This window comes from Eptatretus burgeri, chromosome 16 (genome assembly GCF_056783735.1).
Source record: "Eptatretus burgeri isolate ZD-2024b chromosome 16, Ebu_testis_v1, whole genome shotgun sequence".
NCBI lineage: Eukaryota > Metazoa > Chordata > Myxini > Myxiniformes > Myxinidae > Eptatretus > Eptatretus burgeri.
In genome coordinates, this window is record NC_140976.1 from 3230707 (window position 1) to 3256020 (window position 25314).

The 25314-nt window shown below is 40.4% G+C and overlaps 1 protein-coding gene across 10 annotated transcripts in view; it reads right to left on the bottom strand.

Moving 5' to 3' along the window:
- Nucleotides 1-25314, bottom strand: part of LOC147010336 (transient receptor potential cation channel subfamily M member 4-like) — a 582375-nt gene that overhangs the window by 122485 nt on the left and 434576 nt on the right. For all 10 annotated transcript variants that reach the window (XR_015052249.1, XR_015052248.1, XM_085858968.1 and 7 more), the window contains 3 exons: nucleotides 22832-23005; nucleotides 22421-22523; nucleotides 22104-22213 (listed from right to left, as the gene is read on the bottom strand). Coding sequence is in view for 8 of the 10 variants with exons in the window: in XM_085858968.1 (XP_085715094.1) it covers nucleotides 22104-22213; nucleotides 22421-22523; nucleotides 22832-23005 (387 nt within the window). In the remaining 2 variants the exon portion in view is untranslated. The remainder of the gene's footprint in view (nucleotides 1-22103; nucleotides 22214-22420; nucleotides 22524-22831; nucleotides 23006-25314) is intronic.

Here is a 25314-nt window from a genome sequence, read left to right on the forward strand (position 1 = left end):
AACTTCAGCTTCATCCAATTCTTTTTGAGAGGAGACAACAATGTCTTGTAAAACTTTATCATAATGTTTTTCATCAACCCATTTAAGTTTTCCAGAAGGTAAAGATTGCGTCATAGCCCACCCATACAAATTGTTAGCATCATCATACATCAGGAAAGAGTTGTCCTCATTCTTATTATAATTAGGAAGATATTTGTTGTTTGCTTTTGCATCTCTCTTGGAACATACTTGAGATATTCCTCCTCTTTTAGCCTTCTCTATCATTAAAAGCATATCAATATCACTGATTAATTCCAAATTCTGTTTTGTCCTTTTTAACGTTGCACTCCAAGCCAAACCCGGGGCTGTGTAATAGTGAACGGGGTCGAATCCATAATAATTTTTATTATGATAGACTTCTAAAAGTTTCAAGCACATCAGCCAATAACAATACATCAGTTTTAAGATACAAATCATGATATTCTCCATGATTCTTTATATTAAACTTCTCCCAAACCTTTTTAGCTTGTGTGTAATCTTTTTTTCTCCTCACAAATATGACAGATACTGGGGTGTTCCATGTCAAGTGTACACATTTTTCAGCGAAATTTTGACACCGTCTCAGATTTCACTTTTTTGTGCAAGTGTTTGTATCCATGGTAAAACATTGTGTCAATTTTCAGACCTGGGGGCTCATCGGGGCCCATTTTAGCCCCCCCCCAAACTTGGGCACCACTGGTTGACCCACAAACTTTCAGTGGCCATACCACAGGTTGTCGTGGTCCGATTTGGATGATCTTGGTATCAAAATGCTCATAAAAGCCAGATCTTTCCAATCGCGTAAAGTAAAATCACTCTGATACAGTAATTCAAAAAGTTATAGTTTGGGCCCCCCTTTGACATTGGGCCCCTGCCCCCCAGCTAAACCGATGATCCCGATTTTTTTCGTGTGAGAATACTCCTTCATATACTACAACACCTCAGCATAAATGAAAATGGGATCCCAATGGGTTCAAGTGTGATGATGGTTTTATTGTTCGGGGTTCACATATCACTAATTCTTGATTCGACATTGGGCGACGTTTGCCGTCATCGATCCAATGACGTCACCTGCTGGCAGGCGACTTTATGTCGCAAATTGACAATCATCATCTCTCGACATATATATACACACACACACACACACACACACACACACACACACACACACACACACACACACACACACACACACACACACACACACACACACACACACACACACACACACACACACACACACACACACACACACACACACACACACACACACACACACACAATAGCCTGGTGTTGGCGAAGTGGTTCGGGCAGCGGCTTGGGATCCAAAAGGTCCTGAGTTCAAGCCCCGTTGGGCCACTGAATTAATACACCAGGGGGTTGACTCAGCCTGTCATCCTTCCGAGGTCGGTGAAATGAGTACCAGTATACTGGGCCGGTGTATACCCCGGTTAAAATAGGTGTACTATATCCCTGTGTCGTAAGAGGCGACCAGGGTTGCGTCAGGAAGGGCATCCGGCGTAAAACATGTGCCAAATCACGATGCGGATCACACGGATGATCCGCTGTGGCGACCCCTAACGGGAGCAGCCGAAAGAAGAAGAAGATATATATATATATATATATATATATATATATATATATATATATATATATATATATATATATATATATATATATATATATACATACATACATATATTGCATCATTTGTGAAAAATTATTCTGCCTATTGTGTCTATTGATTTTTAAGTGTACATTTTTTGTATAACCATCATCGAATTAAGTTATAAATGGGATAATCTCAGTTTTTGCATATTTTGCAGTAAGCATGGCGGCTGAAGATCGAAAGGAGTTCTGAAAATAATGTTGCGATCCGTTCAGCTGCCATAAAACGAAACAACGAAAAGATCTTCGCAATGTGTCAAATGATATGTTGATGAAATTATGTTCAAAGGTGGAAAAGGATGACAGACTTTGTTCTTCGTGCAGAAAAAAAAACTTTCTCAGTTGTTACCAGAGCGTATTGAAGAATCATCTTCGACCAGTTCGAAATTATCATCAGAAGGTACTATCGAAGGCATTGCAGAATCTATTTCGACAGATGAGGGCGAGGAGGTTTTTGAGCGAGAAGCCGAAGTTGACCTATTAAAGCAGTCGTTATCGATGATAGGAGAAATCCCATTCAACAAACGAAAGGCGGAAAGGAACCCAGGGTAAGTTCCTGAAAAGCAAAGTAAAGTGGAAGATTCTGTGCAAAAGAAATTAGAACTAGTTGCTGGACCAAGCACTGCGGAGAAAACACAAAATACAGCATCAAAATGTGATGAAAACTGCATGCCAGAGGTGATCAAAAGCCTGAAAGAAAAATACGTTGTTTCGAGCCGTTCAGAGCAAATATGTATACTGACAATATTTGCTAAGAATATGAGCATCAGAGGGATGATGAGTGAATTCAGTTGCTCCCAAAGAATGGCTGTGCAAGGCAAAATTTTAGAGAAAGAAAATGGTATGCTATCGTCTCCAAATCCCAAACAGGGTAAAATATTACCTGACGAAGTGAAATCTCCCATAACCGAATTTTACCGAAGTGATGAAGTCAGCCGAATAATGCCGGGAAGAAAGGACTGTGTGGTGGTCAGGAATAAACATGGAAAAGACAAAATTCAAAAGCACCTGGTAATAAACAATCTCACGGAACTGTTTCAGAGATTCAAAGAGAAGAACCCTGGCTTTGAAGTTGGATTCGCGAAGTTCGCCATGCTCCATCCCTCGGAGTGTGTCCTGGCCGGTTCAGGTGGAACACACAGTTTATGTGTATGTACGATACATAAAAATGTGAAACTCATGATGTTTGGTTCCAAAATGCCACAGATAGCCGAACTTCCAAGCTATCATCATGTGAGAGCACGCATAGTTTGTAACCCAGCACAACCGGCATGTTATTTCAGAACTTGTGTCCGTTGCCCATCAATTGAAGACTTGAAAACCAAGCTACTGACTGCTTATGAACTTGACTGGAGGATATTGATGAAATTCAGTTTAAACGGTGGACATCCATCGACAGATCTGAACTGAGCTCCATGGTCCTGCCTTTGGAAGAATTTATTAATCAATTCTGTGAACGCACGGTGAAATTAGTGAGACACGACTTCATTTCCACGGCCCAATCTCAGTTTCTGAAAAATAACAAAGACGAAATCGGTGAAGGAGAATTTGTCCATATTGAAGACTTCTCAGAGAACTATTTGTTTGTCATACAGGATGCGGCCCAAGGATTCCATTGGAACTGCTCTCAAGCGACAATTCACCCCTGGGTTTACTCTTTCAAATCGGACGATGGCAAATTAAACCATGATTCGTTCACGAATATATCAGAATGCAGTACTCACGACGTTGTCTCAGTCCACCTCTTCCAAAGAATGGTCATTGAAACTTGAAATCTAGCTTTGGAAATGTAAATAAACTTTACTATTTCTCAGACCGTTGTGCTGGCCAATGTAAGAATTGCAAGGCCTTCATAAACCTATGTCGTCACAAATCAGAGTATGGTGTTGACGCAGAATGGCATTTTTTTGCCACACGTCATGGCAAGGGCCCTTCAGATGGCGTGGGAGGTACAGTCAAACGAGAAGCAACACGTGAGAGCCTGCGTAGACCTTATGACAGTCAAATGATTTCTCCAAAAGATCTTTTCGCCTTTGCTGAAAATGGTTTGAATGAAATGAAGTTCGGTTATGGGACGCAAGAGGTGTATGACGAGGAAGAAAGAAATCTGGAAGAAAGGTTAAAAATGGCCAAAACCATAGCTGGAATTCAAAAACTTCATGCTTTCATCTCTCTTTCTGAAACTGCTCTTGAAGTACGCGAATTCAGCCTTAGCGAGGAACACAGAATCGAGTCAGCTATTTCAAAATCTACACCAACTTTTAACGGGAAACTCTCAGGTTATGTCACAGTGCACTATGATGGAAAATGGTGGCTTGCCTGCATCATGGAAGCCTTTCAGGACACTCATGAAGTGAAAGTGAATTTTCTTCATCCAAACGGGCCCACAAATAGTTTATTTTTTCCTGCCATTGAAGATCACTGCATTTAAGACATTTCTGATTTTCTTCTTTCCGTAGAACCAGAAACTGCTACAGGTAGAACCTACACAATCAGTAAAAAAGAAACACAGCTGTCAAATAAAACATTGGTTGGCAAAGAATCTTGACTATGCTGGGAAAAACTCTTACTCATACTCGTATCGCTTCCAGTTCCTACGTGTGCATGTGGAAAATTTATGTTCAATATACTGATATAGTGTATTGGATCTTGTGTTCAAATATTGTGCTATATATTGTGGTGTATTGTGTGTCCAACACCCGAGTCCCCGAACAATAAAACCATCATCACACTTGAACCCATTGACATCCCATTTTCATTTATGCTGAGGTGTTGGAGTACATGACTGGGTATTCTCACACAAAAAAATCGGGACCATCGGTTTGGCTGGGGAGCAGGGGCCCAAGGTCAAAGGGCACCCCAAACTATAACTTTTTGAATTACTGTTTGAGTGATTTTACTTTACGTGATTGGAAAGACCTGGCTTTTACGAGCATTTTGATACCAACATCAGCCAAATTGGACCACTACAACCTGTGATAAGGCCTCTGGAAGATTGTGGGGCAGCCGGGGCGCCCAAATTTGGGGGGCCCCTAAAATGGGCCCCGATGGGCCCACAGGTCTAAAAGTTGTTATTTTGTGTTTTTTCACCCAAGTGAATAAATGACCAACATATGGGGAGAAAATGAGGTATTCGTGTCGGGAGGGTGTGTACACTTGACATGGAATGCCCCTACTGTTCTTTCTATATTCCTTTTTCTCCCCCTTTGTTAATGACATTGGTTTCTAGGTTTGAACCATTATTTCTCTTCGTCTTATAGTCTTTTTCCAATCATCTTCCAAACTCCTCTGATGCATCTTCTCCTCTATAAAGTTCTAACTTCTTGTATTTATCACCAACAGATGATTTGATATAATAACAGAAACCACAAGGAGTATGTTTTTGATATTTATTTGTGTACGATTTATTTGGATTTGGAGAAACAGTATATATCTTTTCAAGGATACTTTCAAAATCAGCAAATATCACAAACGGATGTTTTATAGATTTGCTGACATCTTTGAATGATATGTTTGAATGACCCTGCTTTTGGTAAATTGATTACGGTTGATTTATGATTACTACACTATTTCGAATGTTGATTTAATCGTTCTTTTGTGTGATAGGAGTTGAGACATCTCTTACAAGGATACGTTTTACATTTTCTCTTGTATATAGTAGTTGTGATTTGGTTAATCTTGATAATTTTTTGATGAAAGCAGAATGTGATTTTTCCTTTGAAGTAAAGTAGAGAAGGTCAATGTGTGTTTCATCATTTTTATAGTTGCTTGAAATTTTAAATATCTGAACTTTGTTTTTATCCGTTAATCCATATACATTAACAGATAGATTATTTATTTTCTCAAATTTAGGAATATCTCTCAATGACATTGGAAACTTTAAATCTTTAACATTTAATGTATTCTTGTATTTCTTATAATGTTCAACCCTTTCAGGATTCCATTGTGGAGGATGTAAGTGAACAAGAACAGACCATAGAAAACATTTATCTTTGTTTTGAATATTAACAACCGCTTAAGTTTTATCTCTTTTGGTAAATCAATATAAGAAGAAGCTTGAAGAGGATCTGATTTTAAGATGTCTATATCTAAAAAGATTATTTTTGTAATAGCAAATCCACTACCTACTACAGTGTTATCAACATCTTGTTCTTATCTCTGGAGTTCATCGTAAACATCACATCTTACAAAATCTTGAAATGATGAGATAAAGTGAGGGTTTGTCCTCATATAGAGAGTAGTTTCATCACCTTCTCTTGCCATATTCAATTTTACTCCCATATAAAACTTAAAAGTTTTTATTTCACTTAATGTGTTTTTAATTATCATTTCAATACTTTGTTTAACCATATCAACAGCTTCAATGATTGAAGATGGTCCAGGGTCTTGAAAGCGAAACAATCATATTTTTATATGTCCTTTAAATGCCCCATCAGTGTTTTAAATGGAGAATTTAGTGGCACCCTCCGTTTCTTCATTGTTCTTGTGTATGCGTGATTGAAGGTGTTTATTATAAAAAAAAATTTTAAGAATATCATTATCACATCTGTCACAATGTTTTGTTTCTTGGTCAAGTGGAGATATCTGTCTGAAAGGATTGAATGTGTGTTTGTTGGTTTGAGGATGTTTTTATATAACATTTATATTCATGATTACAAACATCGCAGTTCGTTGTATTCATCATATTTATATAACAAAACTTTGCTTAAAATAAAATTTTCTTGATGAAAATTCCATTTTATTTATAGGTGAATCTGTGCTTAAAACCATTTTATCCTCCAACTTTTTTCACTTCATAAATACAATGAATCAAGACACAAAAGACAAGTTTCAATCAATCTCTTCATTTGATGACTCGTATTTAATTAATAGAAAAAAACATTGCAATTGAACGAAATGTCATTTCACCTGATATATTTAACATCCTTTATTTCACCAGGATTTACATCTTTAGGGTTGTTGAAAAAAAATACATAAACAATTGGTTACAAAAAAAAATACAAAAAAAATACAATTTCTCCTTGCATATTTCAGATGGTCTTTTCTTTTCTTTCTTAAGCTTCCTCCATAAGGTTTTTCTTTTTTGATACTTTTCTTGTTTTATTGCTTTTTCTAGTTTTGAATATATTGCCAGAAGGAGAGGAGAAACTTTTGTTGGAGCTACTTTAATTGATGTTATTCCAGATATACTAAAAGCCCTTCCACTGAAGGAAATTGAAGAACTCATATTATTCACCATAATTGTTTTTATCCAATAGTTGTTATATTTATCTTTATTCAATTTTACATCCTCGACATATTTCTCATTAAACTGAAGATTATGAGAGTGATTATAGTATCTCTGTTGGAACAGAAGACAGTTATGATACTGAGAGTTTGTGTTCAAACGATAGTTATGAAAGTAGTTTTATAGATGATTGTGAAAGCGCCAATGAAAGTACCGAAGATGATACCGAAGATGAATTTCAGTTTACGCAAAGTTTTACTTGATAAATACTCGTGCGTGCCCATATGTGCGTGGCCATACGTGCAAAAAAACAACAACAAAAAAACACTTTAAAACCACGTGCCAGAAACAACAAACACACAGGCCGTTCCTTCGCTCTCGCATGCCCGTACGTGCGTGGCCATACGTGCGTGGCCATACATGCAAAAAAACCCAAAAAACTTTCAAACAACCACACAGGCCGTTCCTTGGTTCTCGCAAACGACGACTAGATTGGGGCATTGTGTTTATCTATAAATGCACATAAGAAATCGAGAAATTAATAGAATACATTGAGTTATCATGATCCGGAAGTCCGTACGTTGTAATGGGGAACGCGCTCTAACTTGGCCATAACTTGGGAACCACTTGTCCCATTAATTTCAAACCTTGAAAAGGCAAACAAACAGAGATTGCTGGAATTATAGATAGAAGATAGATACTGTGGGTGCAAAATGCCAAGCAACGTGTCCATGGAAGCAACGTGCAACGTGTCCAGTGCCAATGCAGACTGCAGAAATCATACGTTTCAGAGTGAATAAAAGTGTTTATATTTGCATTATATCCGCATCATATTGAATACAATATTCACGGAACTAAATATCATAACCAAATCTCAAACATGTTAAGTATTAAAATACAACATATTATATTCTAAACAATTCAAAACAGAAGTGTACTCCAATAGAAACTAGAACGGGCACTCGTAGAGTGCATACCTTCGCGCAGCCACTAGTTACCTTTGTATTAAGTTGTCCACAACGCATCTCAATACAAATATGCATTTCGTGACCCCCATGACCTTTGACCCACAACCGCTACCTAGGGTGACAATAGTACTATACCTTGTGTCATTTCAGAAGATGGGGAATTGAACACTGAACAATTTGGAGTTAATTTGATGTAAATCGGAAACATTAACCGTTTTCATCATGAAAAAACGATGTTGACCTTTTTGTGACCTTGACCTTTGATCCGATCGCTCCCAAAATCTAATGGATTTGTCCTTTCATGATGCCAAACAAATCCAAAACAATTAACGCCTCTTTGCGTTTTTTTTTTTTTTTGCGTTAAGTTGTCCACGACGCTTTCCGATATAAATGTGAATTTGTGTGACCCCCTTGACCTTTGACCCCCAACCGCTGCCTTGGGTGACAAAAGTACTATACCATGTGTCATATTAGAGGATGGGGAATTTAATTTTGAACATTTTGGATTTAATTTGCTGTAAATCAAAACAAAATTGACAATTTAATCGCGAAAAAACGATTTTGACCTTTTTGTGACCTTGACCTTAACTTTTGATCCGATCGCTCCCAAAATCTAATCGATTTGTCCTCTCGTGATGCCAAACACATCCACAAAATTTCATGACAATCTGCGAAGTGTTTTTTGTGTAATGTTGTCCACAACGCTTCCCAATCAAAAACTCCATTTTGGTGACCCCCTTGACCTTTGACTTCCACAGACGAACTAGGGTTGCAAACACTATACCATACGCTATATCACTGGATCGGAATTTGAATACTGAACATTTTGGACTTATTTGATGTAAATCGGAACAAAATTGACACTTTAATCGCAAAAAAACGATTTTGACATTTTTGTGACCTTGACCTTGACCTTTGATCCGATCGCTCCCAAAAGCTTCGCCTGGCGTCCTTGAGTAACTGCACATCATCTCTGAAAATTTCATGCAAATCGGTCCAGCAGTTTTTGCGAAATGTTGTCGGCACACATATTTACCAATAAATAAATACACAGGGGTCAATACAATACCTTCGTCAAACGAAGTTTGCGAAGGTAATGAATGTTCCTGTCATTAATGTGAATTGCAACTAATCCTACTCGTTGTCAGACTCTGAGCTGTCTCCATTAAGATAGTCCGATTCGTCTGGAATGTCCAAGTCTGAGTCCGAGTCATTGATGTTCGCTGAATCTTCAGCGATGTCTGCCAACTGCTACGGCAGGACCCCTCCCTCGTACCAAAGAGGCTCCAGCTTCCCCTCAACTAAAATCCACCCATGTCCATCACTTGACTCAGGGATCTCAAGATTTGCAACATGGGCTCTTTTCCAAATGCCAAGTTGGAAGTTGACTCTCTGGATGTGTTGCTCCAGGCTCTTCTTGCATGGAGGGAGAGTGCCCATGTCAACTGTGCTCGAACGGGAGAGACGGTCATCATCTTTCGCATACAGCTCATTCATTTTCATGAACCGCAACTCATCAACGCTCCGAGTATGAGGTCTTCCATATAACGCACAGGTGAACTCGTCCAGGTCATCCATCAGGTCGTTGGGTACTTCCCACGTGTCTCCTCATCTAACTAAACTGGTACAAACTTGAGCAGCCTAGAAAGGGTCTTCAGTGACTTCACCTTGCCAAGACGTTTGAAAGCGCTGGTCGAGTCGCAGCCACTGAATACATGAAGAGCCTGTATTGCTGTTGAATGCTGTGTGGAATAACCACGGGCAATTTCGGTCACGTCGATAAGCCTCTTCTTGTTCCCGGTACCTGTGTCAAACAAGATCGTCACATCTGTCATAGTTGCGGTGTAGTGCATGAGGATGACATATATATCACGATCTGGACTCTTCACCCTGATGTGGCTGTACTTCTGACTCCTGGCATACTCGCAATACAGAATGATTCGAGAATCAGTTTCTTCTTGAGTGGATTTTAGTGTGTTCAGTTCTCTGTTACACATTGACAGACCGTCTTCAGATGTCAGTAGAGATGCTGATCTGCCACAAGTCACAATTACCTTCCTCCCATGTAACTTGCTGGCATATGCGTCTTGGCTCCAGAGTCGAGTGAGGAGTTCAATGAACTGTTGCTTATTCTCATCATTGCTCAAGAAGAACTTCGAATCTGCAGGTTTTTTAGTGTTTCCCCCCTTCAGAATCAGTTTGGCCCCGGATCCTCTCCTCAGTCATTCCATCGCCTTCACAGAGTTGGGTTCGTAGCTATCTGTGATAAACACGTCACCTGACTTCGGCAGGATGTTGAACACTTTTTCGCATATCTGGCTGAAGTTACCTGGTATCTCCTTTAGGAAATAGAAACAGGCATTGCCATCGAAAATGACAAGTGTTTCGTCATTCGGAGGTTGGGCAGCATCCTCTTGGTCTTTCGTCAGGAAAGTGAAGGACTTTGATTTATCTGTTTTGGCCATGAAACCATCAGCAGTGCCAACACTGTATGGTACAGGAGTGAGTGGGTAGGTGAGAAGTTCTCTCAGGTCCAGTTGTATGCCTTGGTTTTGTGATTTCATGAACAGCTGGAAAGCAACGTTTCCTGTTGTTGGTACTGCACAACTTTGTTCTTAGTGGTTGTAACTTTGCTCTTCTTGTTCATATCAGCAAGAGTTTTCAAGTTGAAACGCTTGACTGGCTCGAAGAAGTCCCGTCCTGCTTCCAAACGTGTGGTAATGAAGGCTTCATTAGCATCTTTGCCTGCCTGCTCGGCTCTCAAGACATCTTTCTGGACTTCTTCAGATGCTGTGGTGCCTGACGAGAGGATCATTAGCTGATTTTTGCTTTTGACCTCGAAAGGATTCATGAAGCTTGCAACTGCTTCTCGTGTTCTTTCCACCAGCTTCTCTCACTTCAGGATCTCGTATGGACGAAGATTATGGTGCTTGGTTCCTGCTGTCGTTCCAGATAACATGTTGGCCATGCTCAGGGTGGTATTGACATACTGGGATCGAGCATGGGTTGTTCGAACCCAGCGTTGAATTGCGTCATAATTCGTCAGGAGGCTTGAGACACCTGTGGCATTGCCACCAGCTCCTCCATGGGACTTGGCATGACACAAAAGTTTCTTCCATGGTTTTCTCAACCGCACATCGATTACCGGGAATGAATGATCGAGCAACACTAATAGCCCCTCTCTTCAAGAGCTCCATAGCACCAGGATGCGACAACTCGATGTTGGCAAGGAATGTAGAGAAGGTGGTCAGATATTTGGCATAATTGTGACCCCCGAAACTGAAGAAGAGGCTCGTCATCTGTTGCATGCAGTGCGTGTATAGGAGGAAGTTGTTGTGTTTAATTGCATGGATGAGAGACATCACTAACCGTACATGGTCCATGTACGATATCCACAGTTGACCAGTCTTGCTCGATGCCCGGACCTCACGCTCTCTCGATACTTCTGAGAGCCATCAAGGTAATTTTGTATTGCAGGATCAGACTGGGCTGTTTCCAGGGAATCTTTTGAAGTCGAATTATGTACATCCTGCAGAATCTTCTTTGATTCCTCTGGTAATGACGTTAATACCTCGTCTTCACCGATGCTCACAAGGTACTGTGACAGTACAAGTCTCTCAAGACATTCCACTAGGATCTTATGACAGTGCATTGCTCTATTATAGTGCTTACCAGAGAGCACTCCTTAAGGAGAACCTGAAGATATCAACCCTGCTTCCCGCAAGATGTTGGAAGGGCCGAACATTTGACCTTCTTCCATAAAAGTGACCACAAATGTGTATTTCGTCAAAATGTGGTTGATTGAAAACATTATTTGTCTGAATACCCGTGTGATGCTTATTGTGAGATAACGTTGTAGATTTTCATAATAGTTGCTTGATATTTTCGAAAAAATAAAAAGGTAATTAATACCGTTTCTCACCATCATTGAATAGTCTGTACCTGCAATAAAATTCATATAATGTCAAATATATTCATTGAGGAATACGGAGTGTTGATTTTGTGTTTATTCGAAAGATAGGGAATATATATTCAATGTATATAATTTCATTTAGATTTAATGTACAACACTGATAGACATATACAGATGATCAGAATGCAATTATCTTCAATTTGATGCATCATACATATATATTGGATACGATTTGGGCCTTCTGCATGCCATTTTGATTCCATCCATAAATTGAATTCGACACAAATCGATAAAAGTATAATTTTAGGGTACCCCTATTCAAAAGGTCAAAACAGGTAGTGCAACCCAAAATTGTCAATGTTAACATTCATATTCGTGTTCAGTATATCCAGGGGATTAAGAAAAACATAGGTTTGCTGGGAGGTTGTTGGAGGGGTGCACGGTGGCCATATCTGGCCCATGGCCTATGTGGGTTCCCTGCGTGAAAAGCAATTTACCTGGAATGACATGAATCCTGCCATTTCAACTTCCTCCAAAGCTAAAATGGGTGGATAAAGGTGTCAAATATCTTGGGGTTTTTCTGGGATCTCAACAATATAGCCAGAAAAACTGGGATGGTGTTCCTGAACGGGTGGAAAAAAGATTAAGTTGGTGGATGAGAGCCGTGCCCCACCTTTCGTATAGAGGTCGGGTGCTGATCATCACCAATTTAGTTGCCTCCTGTTTATGGCACAGATTCATTTGCCTGCAACCACCGGAAGGCTTGGTGAATGGAGGACAAAAGCAACTGTTGGACTTCTTCTGAGGAGGCCATCACTGGTTCCGACCAACCATTATATGCCACCCATTGGTCGAAGGTGGCCAGGGGATGGTCGACATCAGGAGCCGGATAATAGCCTTTCGGCTATGCTCTGTAAAAAAAAATTTGCTATCCTAAGAGCAATTACCCAACCATCTCCTGGCTTCTCACATTCTGCAGCAAGCGGGTGAGCTCGGATATGGCCATGAATGTTTTCTGGTCCTGCTTCAGTGTGTTGACACATCTTCTCTCTCTGATTTTTATCAGAGTCTATTGAACGCCTGGCAGACCCTTTCAGTGTGCCACCAGCAGGACACCTATGGAATGAAGGTGTTTGCTCAAGAACCTTTGTTCTTTAATCTTCTCTTCTCCAGTATTCCCAGAAGTCAGGACTTCTGCCAACATTTTTTTATCAGCTGGAATCTCAAAAGTACTTCACCTCCGGCATGTTTCAGGTTCTTGGTGGAAATCTGCAAAGGAAATAGCCGACCTAACAGGAACTTACTCCAAAAGAGTGATCGAAAAAGTCTTTAGAGAGGTCACACAGATAGAGTTCCGACTCGGATTAGTTTGAACCCAGGAACGTGAAGCACTGTTTAATGCGTGGGGTTTTCCCAAGTTATGTATACAGTTTATTTCAGACAACTTGCCTCCCATTGGAGTGGGGTTTAAACCCTTTCAAAAGACGAGCAGCAAAGAACTTTACAAGTCTTGTGTCAAACAACTGCTAGGGGATACACCTTTAAATGGAGTAACCCAGTGGAAGAAACTGATGCCTGCCGGACCCCACTCTGAACCTGTATGGGACTCTATGTATAACAAGCTCATAAGTAAAAGGTCTGGTGATCTCCAATGGAGGTTGATCCACTGGATAGTCCCTTCCAAGAGGCTAATTAGTAAATTTTCTCCTGTATCTACGTGTTGCCTGTCTTGTACATGTTCGGAGGATGTGTTCCATGCTTTTAATAATTGTGTGAGATTGATTCCTTTATTTAATTGGTTAAATTTTGTCTCACACAAAATGAATGTTGTGTTTTCTTTGCGTTCCTTTATTTTTGGTTTTCATGCAAAGCCTAATAAGGAAAATAGACTTTTTGTATTTCTCATAGCAACTGCCAAACTTGCAATATATCTCTCAAGGAGAGAAAAATTAAATGGAAAACCCATCAAGCAATGCGACGTAATGTTTTTCTTTAATGCTCTTGTGTCAGTGAAAATAAAACTTGAATTTTCTTTCTCCCAAGATGCTAAAAGGCTTGAAGAGTTAACCAATACTTGGTGTCACAAAGTACTTTGTGAGGTTCGTGAGGACCAACTCATAATACTATTATAGTGTGCTTTTGGGTTATTGTACAAAGTTAATGTTCTCTTCTTTCTTTATTTTCTTTTCTTAGGTCTCTCTCTCTCCTTCTCCTTTTCCTTCCCATTTTTTAAATTGTATTTGAGTAATTTGCGGAAGCTTCCTTTGTTTCATTACTTTTATGTACCAATGGTTGATGTAACTATATAATTTTTTTTGTATTTTGTGATAGTAAAAGGACTTCAAAAGTCTGTCTGTCCATCTCTCTCCTCTACTTTTCCCAGTGTGATCAAAATAAACACCAATTACTGCACTGTAGTCCCAAGTAGGAAGCGAGACATAACAACACACACACACACACACACACACACACACACACACACACACACACACACACACACACACACACACACACACACACACACACACACACACACACACACACACACACACATACAATGTACTGGTAAGTACTTACAAAAACTATTTTATAATGGAGTATGGTAGTACTCCATTTCAAGGGATGATACAGGGAAAAAATGGCCACCCATTCAAATGTGCCCACAATGATATGCTCATAAACTCCTAAAGAGTGAAGTCATAAGCAAGTAAAAGCCATTACATTGATTCAAGAGCGTTTTCTGAACTATCAAGACTTAAAAAGATGCCAAAAGACATCGCTGAAGTACCACACTGGGAGATCGCAAAAACATCAATTTGTACTTCTTTTCCTTGAGGCTCTTCCCTTCCAAAACTGCAGCCCAAACAACCTCAATAACCGCTGAAGCTATGATGGTGATTCCAACACAAGGAAGTTACTTTGTCTCTGGGCTCGTGTACAAAATCCAAAATTTAAAAATGTCAGGTCAGATCAGGTATGGGAGCATGCACCGGAGCAGCGGTCCATACAAGCGCTGAAAAGTGTGGGGGCCAATACACACACCTGACAAGCTCCAGTAACAACTGGAAATAAGTCAGAGATGGAACCACCACACCTCACAGCACTCTTAGTACCAGAGTGTAGTTCGGAAATCAGATCGATCAGTTTTGTTGGCACCCCATGAAGACCGAGAATCCTCCAGAGGAATTCCTGATTCACTAAATAGAACGCTTTGCAGAGATCAACATTGTCTGCAAGCAGCCCCTGCCAATACTCTCGACTGTGTTCGGTGAAGACCCAAAGAGCAAGGACACAATCAATCATTGACCTCTTTGGTGAAAAGCTGGACTGTTCTGGGTGCTGGTGCTCAAGCAGATGGTGGTGAACACCAACAAGAATTATCCGGACTGTTCACCGCAGCCTGTGTTTCCACAAATGAAGGTGATTCATAGTTGATTGGAGAGTCAGCAATAGGGATAGTTACACACCTGACATCCACCTCAACAGCTGGTGGGTCAGTCGGGTACAGCCGGTCAAAGTAACTGGCCAAATGGGCCTTCACTTTGGAGTCCTCTGTCAAGAGCCCACCACCTCCACTCTTACTGCAGTACACTGAGGGACGGGCTTGGAGGAACGCAATGAACGAATTCCTCTGTAAGCAGGACGAGAATCACTCAACCACAGGTTACGCTCTACCCCCTCACAGATTCCTCACATATCGGCCTCTTCTGCCTTCAGTGCATGTACAGATTTACAGCTTAACTCCCTGAACAGCTCAGCTTTGCCATTAAGCCTAGCCCTGTGACTATGGACAATGACATCCAGTATCCCTTGGGAGACAAATTTCTTCCTCGCCTGATGGTGGGTTCCAAGACATCCACAGGCAACATCCAGGATGGTAGTCTTGAAGGCACTCAACTCTTCAGGATTGCCCAAAACACCCAGACCTCCCAAATACCCACTCAGCTTGTTTGCAAACTCCTCAGCTACCCACTCATTCCTGAGCTTGCCAACATCCAGCCTAGATTGGGATGGTACCATCCTCCTGGATTTAGCTGCAACTTTAGAGATGCGAGAACAAGCCTGTGGTCAGTGTTTAGGAACTGAACACTCCGGGAGATGCTGCAGTTCTGAATAATCATCCAAACGCCGATCAACGAGCAATTGTTCAATCCCCATTGCCATTCTGCCATTGGAATAGTCAAAAAAATTCTTTAAACATTAAAACACATTTACAAATCATTTTTTTTTGACAAGTACCTCCATATATATATATATATATATATATATATATATATATATATATATATATATATATATATATATATATATATATATATATATATATATACACACATGTACATACATGTTGTTTTGGATTTCAGAATTGGATCCGACGAATGCATACAAATATTTAGATCCTCAGACAGTTATTTCCCTAAATGCACGTCCAATAGAGACCCATCCCCAAGTCTGGTGGGATTCTAACTTTGATGCATTGAGAAGGGTATAGAATAGATTCCCTTTCTTATGGGATGGCCTTTTTCTCTTTACGACAGACACATTCATGCACGCGAGATCGCAATTAGTCCAATGGAGGCTCGTCTATCCCCTTTTCATTGGGACACATTGGCTTGGAGGTGGACGATTTATTTACACTTTGGACCTACAATATATTTGATGAAACACACCGCGGGCTTTTCCTGAGCAGTTATTCTGACGGTCAAATATGGCTGTGGATCATTTACTTCACCCACCGATCTTTCATCGACGTTCGACACCTACCTCTGTCAGCGAGGAACGTTGTTTCTCATCACCACTGTGCACCCTACACTTTCCTCATCCCCACTACACCTTTCTCATCACCACTGTGCCCGCCACACCTTTCTCATCGCCACTGTGCCCACCACATCTTTCTCCTCTCGTAATAAATAAGATTTATTGGTCTCGTATCAATGTGGTCACAAACTTCACCACGACCAACAGACATTTTGAGGTTTTGTTTCTGTGTGCAGCACAATTGAATCTTTACTTCATACAATGTAAAGAGGGCACTTCAGTATTTTCCATGCAGGTCATCGGAGGGAATGGCGAAGGGAAAATACAACAATGGACGCCATTTCCATATTTACCGACTGTTACGGGTCTCCCCTCTTAACTAACAAAGATGGAGATTGGCGTCAAAAGAAGGAAACCCGGCATGGAAAAGTGTTGCTGAAGTGGGGAGAGACAAATAAGCAACCAAGCAAGAGTCCTTAAACCACCAAGCAATCTGGTAAGTTAGTGAATTAAACCAATAAACGTGCATAATGCTAAACAATGCAAGGGGTACACTTGTATAAATCGCAATGTTGGGGAGGAATCTTCGAGTAATCTGAAAACAAACCCTCCTACGGGTGTTATCGGTCGAAGGTGATATAAACAGTCTTGATCTCAAACTCAACTTATCACGTTCCGAAAGAATGATGGTTTCATTGTCGTTGGCCAGCAGTCGGAGTCATGAACGTATATGTGACAGAAATACATCTGAAAGGAGTTCAAATGCCACAAGGGAATGTTAAGTTGCCGAGGTACTTGGCTGAAAATCCCTCCAGAAACAGGCAGGGCCTAAGCCAGGAATGGTGATGAAGAATTCAAAGAGAAATCGACTTCCAACTCTTCAGACAAGCTTCACCAACCCAAGTAAGGCATCGTGAGACGTGAAAGGTATCATAGAGGCAAAGAAGGGCTCATTACACACGAGCCACACAAAGGTGCTAATATCAGGTGATGAATCGTTACCAGCAAAACTCCATGAGAAGGGTTGCCCTTTGCAGCACAACACCAGGCACAGAAGATCTCTGTTGAGTGGAGTGCATCTGATAGACCAGACACCAACAAACGGTGGTCATTCACGCCGAAAAACGCCGAGCAGGCGGATCTTTAGTGTGGAAGCTAAACATGTCTGAGGCATTTGGAATCCGAGCCAACCCTGTATTCCAACAATGACCTAACAACCCGCTCATCACACTTCCAATTTCACCCGATTCTGGAATACCCCCGATGAATCTGAGCTCAAGAATATTTACACATTATATAAATATGAGATGAAAGGAAAAATGATGCCACTCCAGATCTCAATTGTACGTGATTTCTCCTTGACCTTTTGGGAGATGATTGAAGAAGAATTATCGGTGATAAGTCAAGCAGTCTTCTGCAGATGTTATAAATCACCCACGAGGGTTGGTTGAACACCGCAGCCTTTCGTTCCGATCAGGGAAACCCTGCCTTTTTCTTTTCCCCATCCCCTTTTATAATTACCTCCATCTTCTATAAATTTAACTTATCTAGATTTTCATTCCAAACAGCATCATTCCAATCACAAATTAATACAATAAAACCATTAATATAACAAGATAACAAACACTTGTGATCAAACCATGATCATTATCAAATGATCAAACAAAGTGAATGTTCTTTAGCAAATCCACCAAACATCTGTCCATTTCTTCGATCTATATTGACAATAAACTCATTACTTTTGTTCATTTGACGAAATTTTTAGGTGTTGCCTTGGATGACATACTTAACTGGACAAATTAATTATATTTCATCGACTGCTGAGATTTTTTTCTCCAAACGTGGGCATTCTGTGAAACTTCATATCTTCCTTACTCGTATAATATTCTCCGTGAATAAATACCATAATTCTCTCTTACCTGAACTATGGTAACATTGCCTGGGCAAGCTCTAGTAACAATGAGCTACACTCACTCTCAGTTATTTCAAAGCGTACCATAAGGGCCTCGTCTTTGGAATAATATTGGAGCAATAAAGGCACAGTCGCCTGTGGGTTGGTTTAAGTCTTCTTATAATCGAAATTTGATCTCCTTTTGTTAAAAAGTTTCCTTTCTTACACATTGATTTGTTTTTCACTCTCGCAAGTTTTCACCTTATTATTTCATTCTTTTTTATCTGTTTATTATTGTTATTGTTATTCGCAGTATTCTTGACCATTTTTCCTTAATTCGTTACCATTCGGTAGTTTTGGTCCAAGTTATTGTTTGTTATTTCTATTGTTAGTCCATAAGCATATCAAAACTAGAACGCGCACTCGGTAGAGCGCATACCTTCGCCGCCGCAACTTTTTTCCAGGCACATTTGAAAAACGTCATTTTAAAACGTCCATGACGTCACAACCGTCAGTCCGATTGACGTCAAATTTGGTGTGTAACCTCCTTGAAGGCAGTCCAACAAAATGGAATGATAAACACTGAAAAATTAAAAACTTGAAAAATGACGTCATCTTTTGACGTCATTTTGACACACTTCCGGGGATGTCATGTCCAATCGGGGACTACCATTCTGAAAGCTCGTAGTTCACTGAACGTTTTAACGTTGGTTTCATGTCAATAGCTCTATTATATCTGAAGCTATGCCTGCAAGTATATTTTGACCTTGAGTGTGACCTTGACCTTGACTACAGAGTTGATTAGCAAAACCTGTACATCAATAAACAGATATTTTGGTACTGATCCTAATGCCTGGATTTGGGAGACTTTGCTTTATAAATTATATAGATATTTGAATGTAAAATATCAGGACATTTTAGCCACAATTGAAAAACGTCATGTTCAAACGTCAATGACGTCATAACAGTCAGTCCGATCGAAGTCAAATTTGGTGTGTGACGTCATTAAGGTAAGTCCGACAAAAGGGTATGATCAAAACTGATGAGATCGAAAATTGAAAATTTACGTCATCTTGTGACGTCATTTAGACGCACTTCCGATGACGTTCCGTCAAATCCGACACTACATATCCGAAAGGTATCTCGTCATGGAACAATATGGCGGTGGTTGCATGTCGATAGCTGTATTATGAAGGATGTTTTGCTCAAAAGAGTGTTTTTGACCTTTTCATGATCTTGACCTTGACCTTTGACCCGATCGCTCCCAAAATCTAATAAAATCGTCCTTGGATAATCACGAATCATCCCACCAAATTTCATGCAATTCGGTTTAATACTTTCTGAGTTATGCGAATAACAAACAAACACACATATTCACAAATAAATAAATATACAGCGACCAAAACATAACCTTTCGCAGAATGCGAAGGTAAAAACGATGTTGACCTTTTTGTGACCTTGACCTTTGATCCAGTCACTCCCAAAATCTAATGGATTTGTCCTTTCATGATGCCAAACAAATCCAAAACAATTAAAGCCTCTCTGCGTTTTGTTTTTTTTGCGTTAAGTTGTCCACAACGCTTTCCGATATAAATGTGAATTTGTGTGACCCCTTGACCTTTGACCCCCAACCGCTGCCTTGGGTGACAAAAGTACTACACCATGTGTCATATTAGAGGATGGGGAATTTAATTTTGAACATTTTGGAGTTAATTTGCTGTAAATCAAAACAAAATTGACAATTTAATCACGAAAAAACGATTTTGACCTTTTTGTGACCTTCACCTTAACCTTTGACCCGATCGCTCCCAAAATCTAATCGATTTCTCCTCTCGTGATGCCAAACACATCCACAAAATTTCATGACAATCTGCGAAGTGGTTTTTGTGTAATGTTGTCCACAACGCTTCCCAATCAAAAACTCCATTTTGGTGACCCCCTTGACCTTTGACTTTCACAGACTAACTAGGGTTGCAAACACTATACCATACGCTATATCAGTGTATCGTGATTTGAATACTGAACATTTTGGACTTAATTTGATGTAAATCGGAACAAAATTGACACTTTAATCGCAAAAAAACGATTTTGACCTTTTTTGACCTTGACCTTGACCTTTGATCCGATCGCTCCCAAAATCTAATCGATTTGTCCTCTTATGATGTCAAACAAGAGCAAAAAAATTTTATGACAATCTGCTAAGTAGTTTTTGCGTAATGTTGTCCACGACGCTGCCCAATGAAAAATGCTTTGTGGTGACCCCCTTGACCTTTGACCTCCAACCACTAACTCGGGTTACAACAACACCATATAATATGTTATATTTGAGGATAGGGCATTGAATACTGATCATTTTGGCATTAATTTGATGTAAATTGGAATAAAATTGACTGTGTTATCGCGAAAATAAAAATGCTTGACCTTCTTGTGACCTTGACCTTGACCTTTGATGCGATCGCTTCAAAAATCTACTCGATTTGTCTTTTCATGACAAAAAACCTTCCCACACAATTTCAATCTAATCCGCTGTAAAGTTTTTGTATAAAGTGATCCAAAACATTGTTAATACCATTTTTGGTGACCCCTTTGACCTTTGACCCTCAACCGCTACCTAGAGTAATTAAGCCACACTTTCATGTGGCATAGCGTAGAATGTAGAATTGAGTAATGAAGATTTTGGTGTTGGTTTTATCTCGTTCGGATAAAAATTGACTGCGTTATGACGAAAAAACGATTCTGACCTTTTTGTGACCTTGATCTTGACCTTTAATCCGATTCCTCCCAAAGTCTTCGCCTGGCGTCCTTGAGTAACTGCACATCATCTCCGAAAATTTCATGCAAATCGGTCCAGCAGTTTTTGCGCAATGTTGTCCGCGCACATATTTACCAATAAATAAATACACAGGGGTCAATACAATACCTTCGTCAAACGAAGTTTGCGAAGACAACAAGGCCTCGGCATCGGGATATACCTCCATATTTGCCGCTGTACGTGTTGTTTTGATTGTATCCTTTTGAGTTCAAGTTCAGGAAGGATTAATTTCATATATATTTGTTTTACTGTACTTATATTGGCAAATATGGAAATAAATGTTTTTTTGAAATTGAAATTGAAATGATGCAATCAAATATAAATGCCATTCCAACGTGATAACCAATATAAATGAATCTGCCGGTGAGCAAAGGCAGACACGTAACACCGACATAGACACACGCTCTCCTGCCTGGTGGTCATCTGATCAAGAAACACGCTTGCAAGCTTTTGTACCGGCTAACTTTTCAAAAATACCTTGTAAAGAATGACCATGTGGAAGTAATTCACATAATTGTGGTCATGATGCGTTCGCAATGCACCCCGTGGCCAATCCGGATGAGATGGGTGAAGAAATGAATCAGCAGGTAATAATAGCACTTCATTTCTCTATAATCGTGGAATGCCTTTCTGATGACGAACATACGGAAACCTCCGTATGGGTCGTTACAAAAATACAGATTTCCATGAAATAGTGAAGGAGTTTCACTCATGGATAAACAATGGAGGAGGGGGAGGGAAGTGAGTTGGGGGAGAGGGACTATTTTCTTGCAGAGGTGGATGTTCACATCATTGCACCATGTGAAGTGGTCAGACCTGCTAAAAGGTCCTGAAGAGTTCACAATTACCTGGTCATTCCCATAGTTGGTGAAGATTATTTCTCTGGCAATGTCAAGTTGGTTGCAAATGACAGCAAGCTCCAGAAGATGTTGAATCCCACCATTTTCATACTTCATGGCTGTACAATAGACACAATCGTTCAAGAGATAGGTCCACAGAAAACCCCAATGTCATAAATCTGTGTTGATATCACAGCAGGACATCGATATGGAGTTGTAAACTACAATTCATTGGACAAACCTTTTGTGATCAAGTGAATACAAATAAGATTCGTCAGTGCAAGATTAAAATAAACTTTTATAAACTTTGTGTGGACGTAACTTACCTTGTAGCAAGGCTTTGGTGATTGCGATGTCAATTTCATGTTCATCGTCTCCCTCCTCTTGGAAAATGGTCAAAAGATGTTTCATGGACATAATCTTTTGAATCTACATTTGGTTTAAAAACGAAGAAGACAATTGTAAAATTCAATATCGGATCAAATTAATCACCCATTGCATGATGTGCTTCATCGTTCACTCACAATGATTGTCACAACAAGAAGCTATAAAAGAACTCCAAGTTTGAGTACAAAAATATTTCATTCAAAGTAAAGTGTCTGAGCAACTCAAAACACCCAAAGAGAAAATTAGTCAAGGAAACAAGGCCTGAGGTAGGTCTCATGCCCAGCCAAACACTACTTCCTGTTAAACCTCCATGATGTTCTACCTCCTCAATACAGGCCAACAAAGTTCACCTGTGAATGTGTCTCCAACTCTTCCGGGAAATGATTCTGAAGTTTCTCTTTCACGATATCATCTGTGACCTCGTCCTTGTGAAGATCGTAAATTTCACAAATCACGTCTGCGATCTTTCCACTTCCGGTGAAAACCACGCACGGGATTCCATTTTCCATGGAGGTTTGCATTATCTAAGATGTCACAAAACAGAGGAGATTGACCAAAAGTTAGACTTCAATAAAGATAACAGTACAAGAATAAAAAGTTTTTTTTGTTCGTTTTGCAAAGCATTGACAAAACATCAAGAGTTGGTCATTGGGGTAAATCAGTCAGAGAGGTGACATAGTGCCAACACAGTTGCCCAAGAAGTGTAGCTCAGTTTGCAATAGCCTTGAGATTAGTGTAAGTAATGAGTAAATGAAGAAACACACAAACACACACCACATACCACATAACACACACACACACACACACACACACACACACACACACACACACACACACACACACACACACACACACACACACACACACACACACACACACACACACACACACACAGTGGCGTCGAAGCCTGTATGGTCTTTTATCATGGCGCTGTGTCACTCACAAATTTCCCTGCTTGGGTTTACCGATAGAAAATGCGAGGCCTCAAATTTAATGCCAATAAGAGGATGACGTCAAAGGAAGATTGGCGAGCTAGCCGAGGTGGAGAGGCTTGAGGGAAGACAAATGAGTAGGCCGCTGCTGGCTTGCGTGGCTTGAGAACGATCATGCTGTTGACACAGGGTGCTACGACTTGTGTGCTAAAAGTCTCACATGGGAATCGTGAAGACTTCAAGGAAGACGCAGCCGGGGATGGAGTCCTCTTTCGGGAGCAGATGAGAAGCAAGCGAGGCTCTACGGACGGCGGAGTGGGTGATTTGGGCCTCACAGATGATTGCGTATTAGACACATTGCATGGAGCTGCAGGCAGTGGCTGTATTGTGAGGCTGGTGATGAAAGTTAAAGCTCTCACTTGCCACGCACAGAGAAGGAATGTAAGCCCGAAGCGGAATGGTACCCGAGGGAAACTAATGGTGCTGAGATGCCAGGAGAGGATGGGGGAGGTGGCAGGATGATGGGAGGAACACGGTGAGAGAAGGGAAAGAATGGGAGGAGAAGGACGATGCGACAAAAAAGTTTGTTCAAAAAAAAGAAAAAAAACACGAACTATTGGAACACAGACTCTGCACAGAAATTCTGTGTCTGTCTGTGCCACAACGAATCCGAGAAGATGGGAAAAAATAAATAGCCTGCACCTCCTCTTGAGAAGAAAAATATCATATCACACATATGGGAATCTGCACAGAGTCAAAAGACTGATGAGGTGCAAACTGTTTTTGGGAAGAAAAAAAAAATCAAGCTCCAGAGAAGAAATATAAAGAAGGAAAAATGGAGCAAAGTAGAGGAAGAAATCATCCTTCAATGCCAGGTGTATTCACTCTGAGTTTGGAGGATGAAAGGCAGGGGGAACCGATGAACGGAGCAGCTGGGGAAAACAAAAATGGTGACGATACGAGAGATGGTCACAGTGGAAAATTTGCCAGGATTGCGTCGACAGCATTTCGGTCATGAGTGAGAAAACGAGTGAAAGAGATAACAGTCCTGGCTCTGGGGGGAGGAGGGGGAGGGGGTTAGTTCATGTTCATGACTCTTTTAGAGCGGTATTTAAATTTTCTTGTTCTACATGCCAAGACCTTCAAAAACCGTTTGGGTCATACGTCCAGGTCAAGTTCGGTTTCTCTGCAGAGCCCAATTGGGATTTTTGGTTGGGTGCAAAGCTGCTAAAGTTGGGTGCAAAGCGGCTAAAATGACGGTATTGGAGATTCATTGAATAAATCATTATTATTAGGCACCCATAAATTACTTGTTTTGATTTATTTAGATTATCGGCTGCTCGCTCTCGAGCACTCTTATTGGCTGCTCGCTCTCGAGCACCCTTATTGGCTGCAAGCTCTCGAGCACCCTTATTCTGAATATTTCCATCTGTCTGTCTGTCCGCGAAACTTTGGTCAAGCCTCGGGGCTAAACTCAACCGATTCCAATGAAATTTGGTAGGTAGGACCAATATTTCTGGGAATCGTGTGCTTTCGAATCTGGGACCCCGGGCCCTAGCAACGGCATAGCAACGGTCCTTTAAAGTGGTCAAAAAATCGAAAAAAATAAATAAATAAATCGGAAAATCGAAGCTTACAGTTCTGTGCGCAATCTATCTAGCTCCCTTCATGCCGATTTGCAGCCCAAACAAAAAATATTTGTAGGAGGAGATAGGTTTTGGGCAAGTACATGTCGAACATTTCAGAAACGGTTAATTGTGAATATCTCTAAGAGAAAGAGTCTGATTTTGATGAAACTTGGGTGAAATGTGAACAATGTGGCCAACATGTACATGAAGTCGCATCAGCCAGCTTTCCATCTCGAGCGAGCAGCCATGTCGCCTACCGGCTTGTTTACTTTA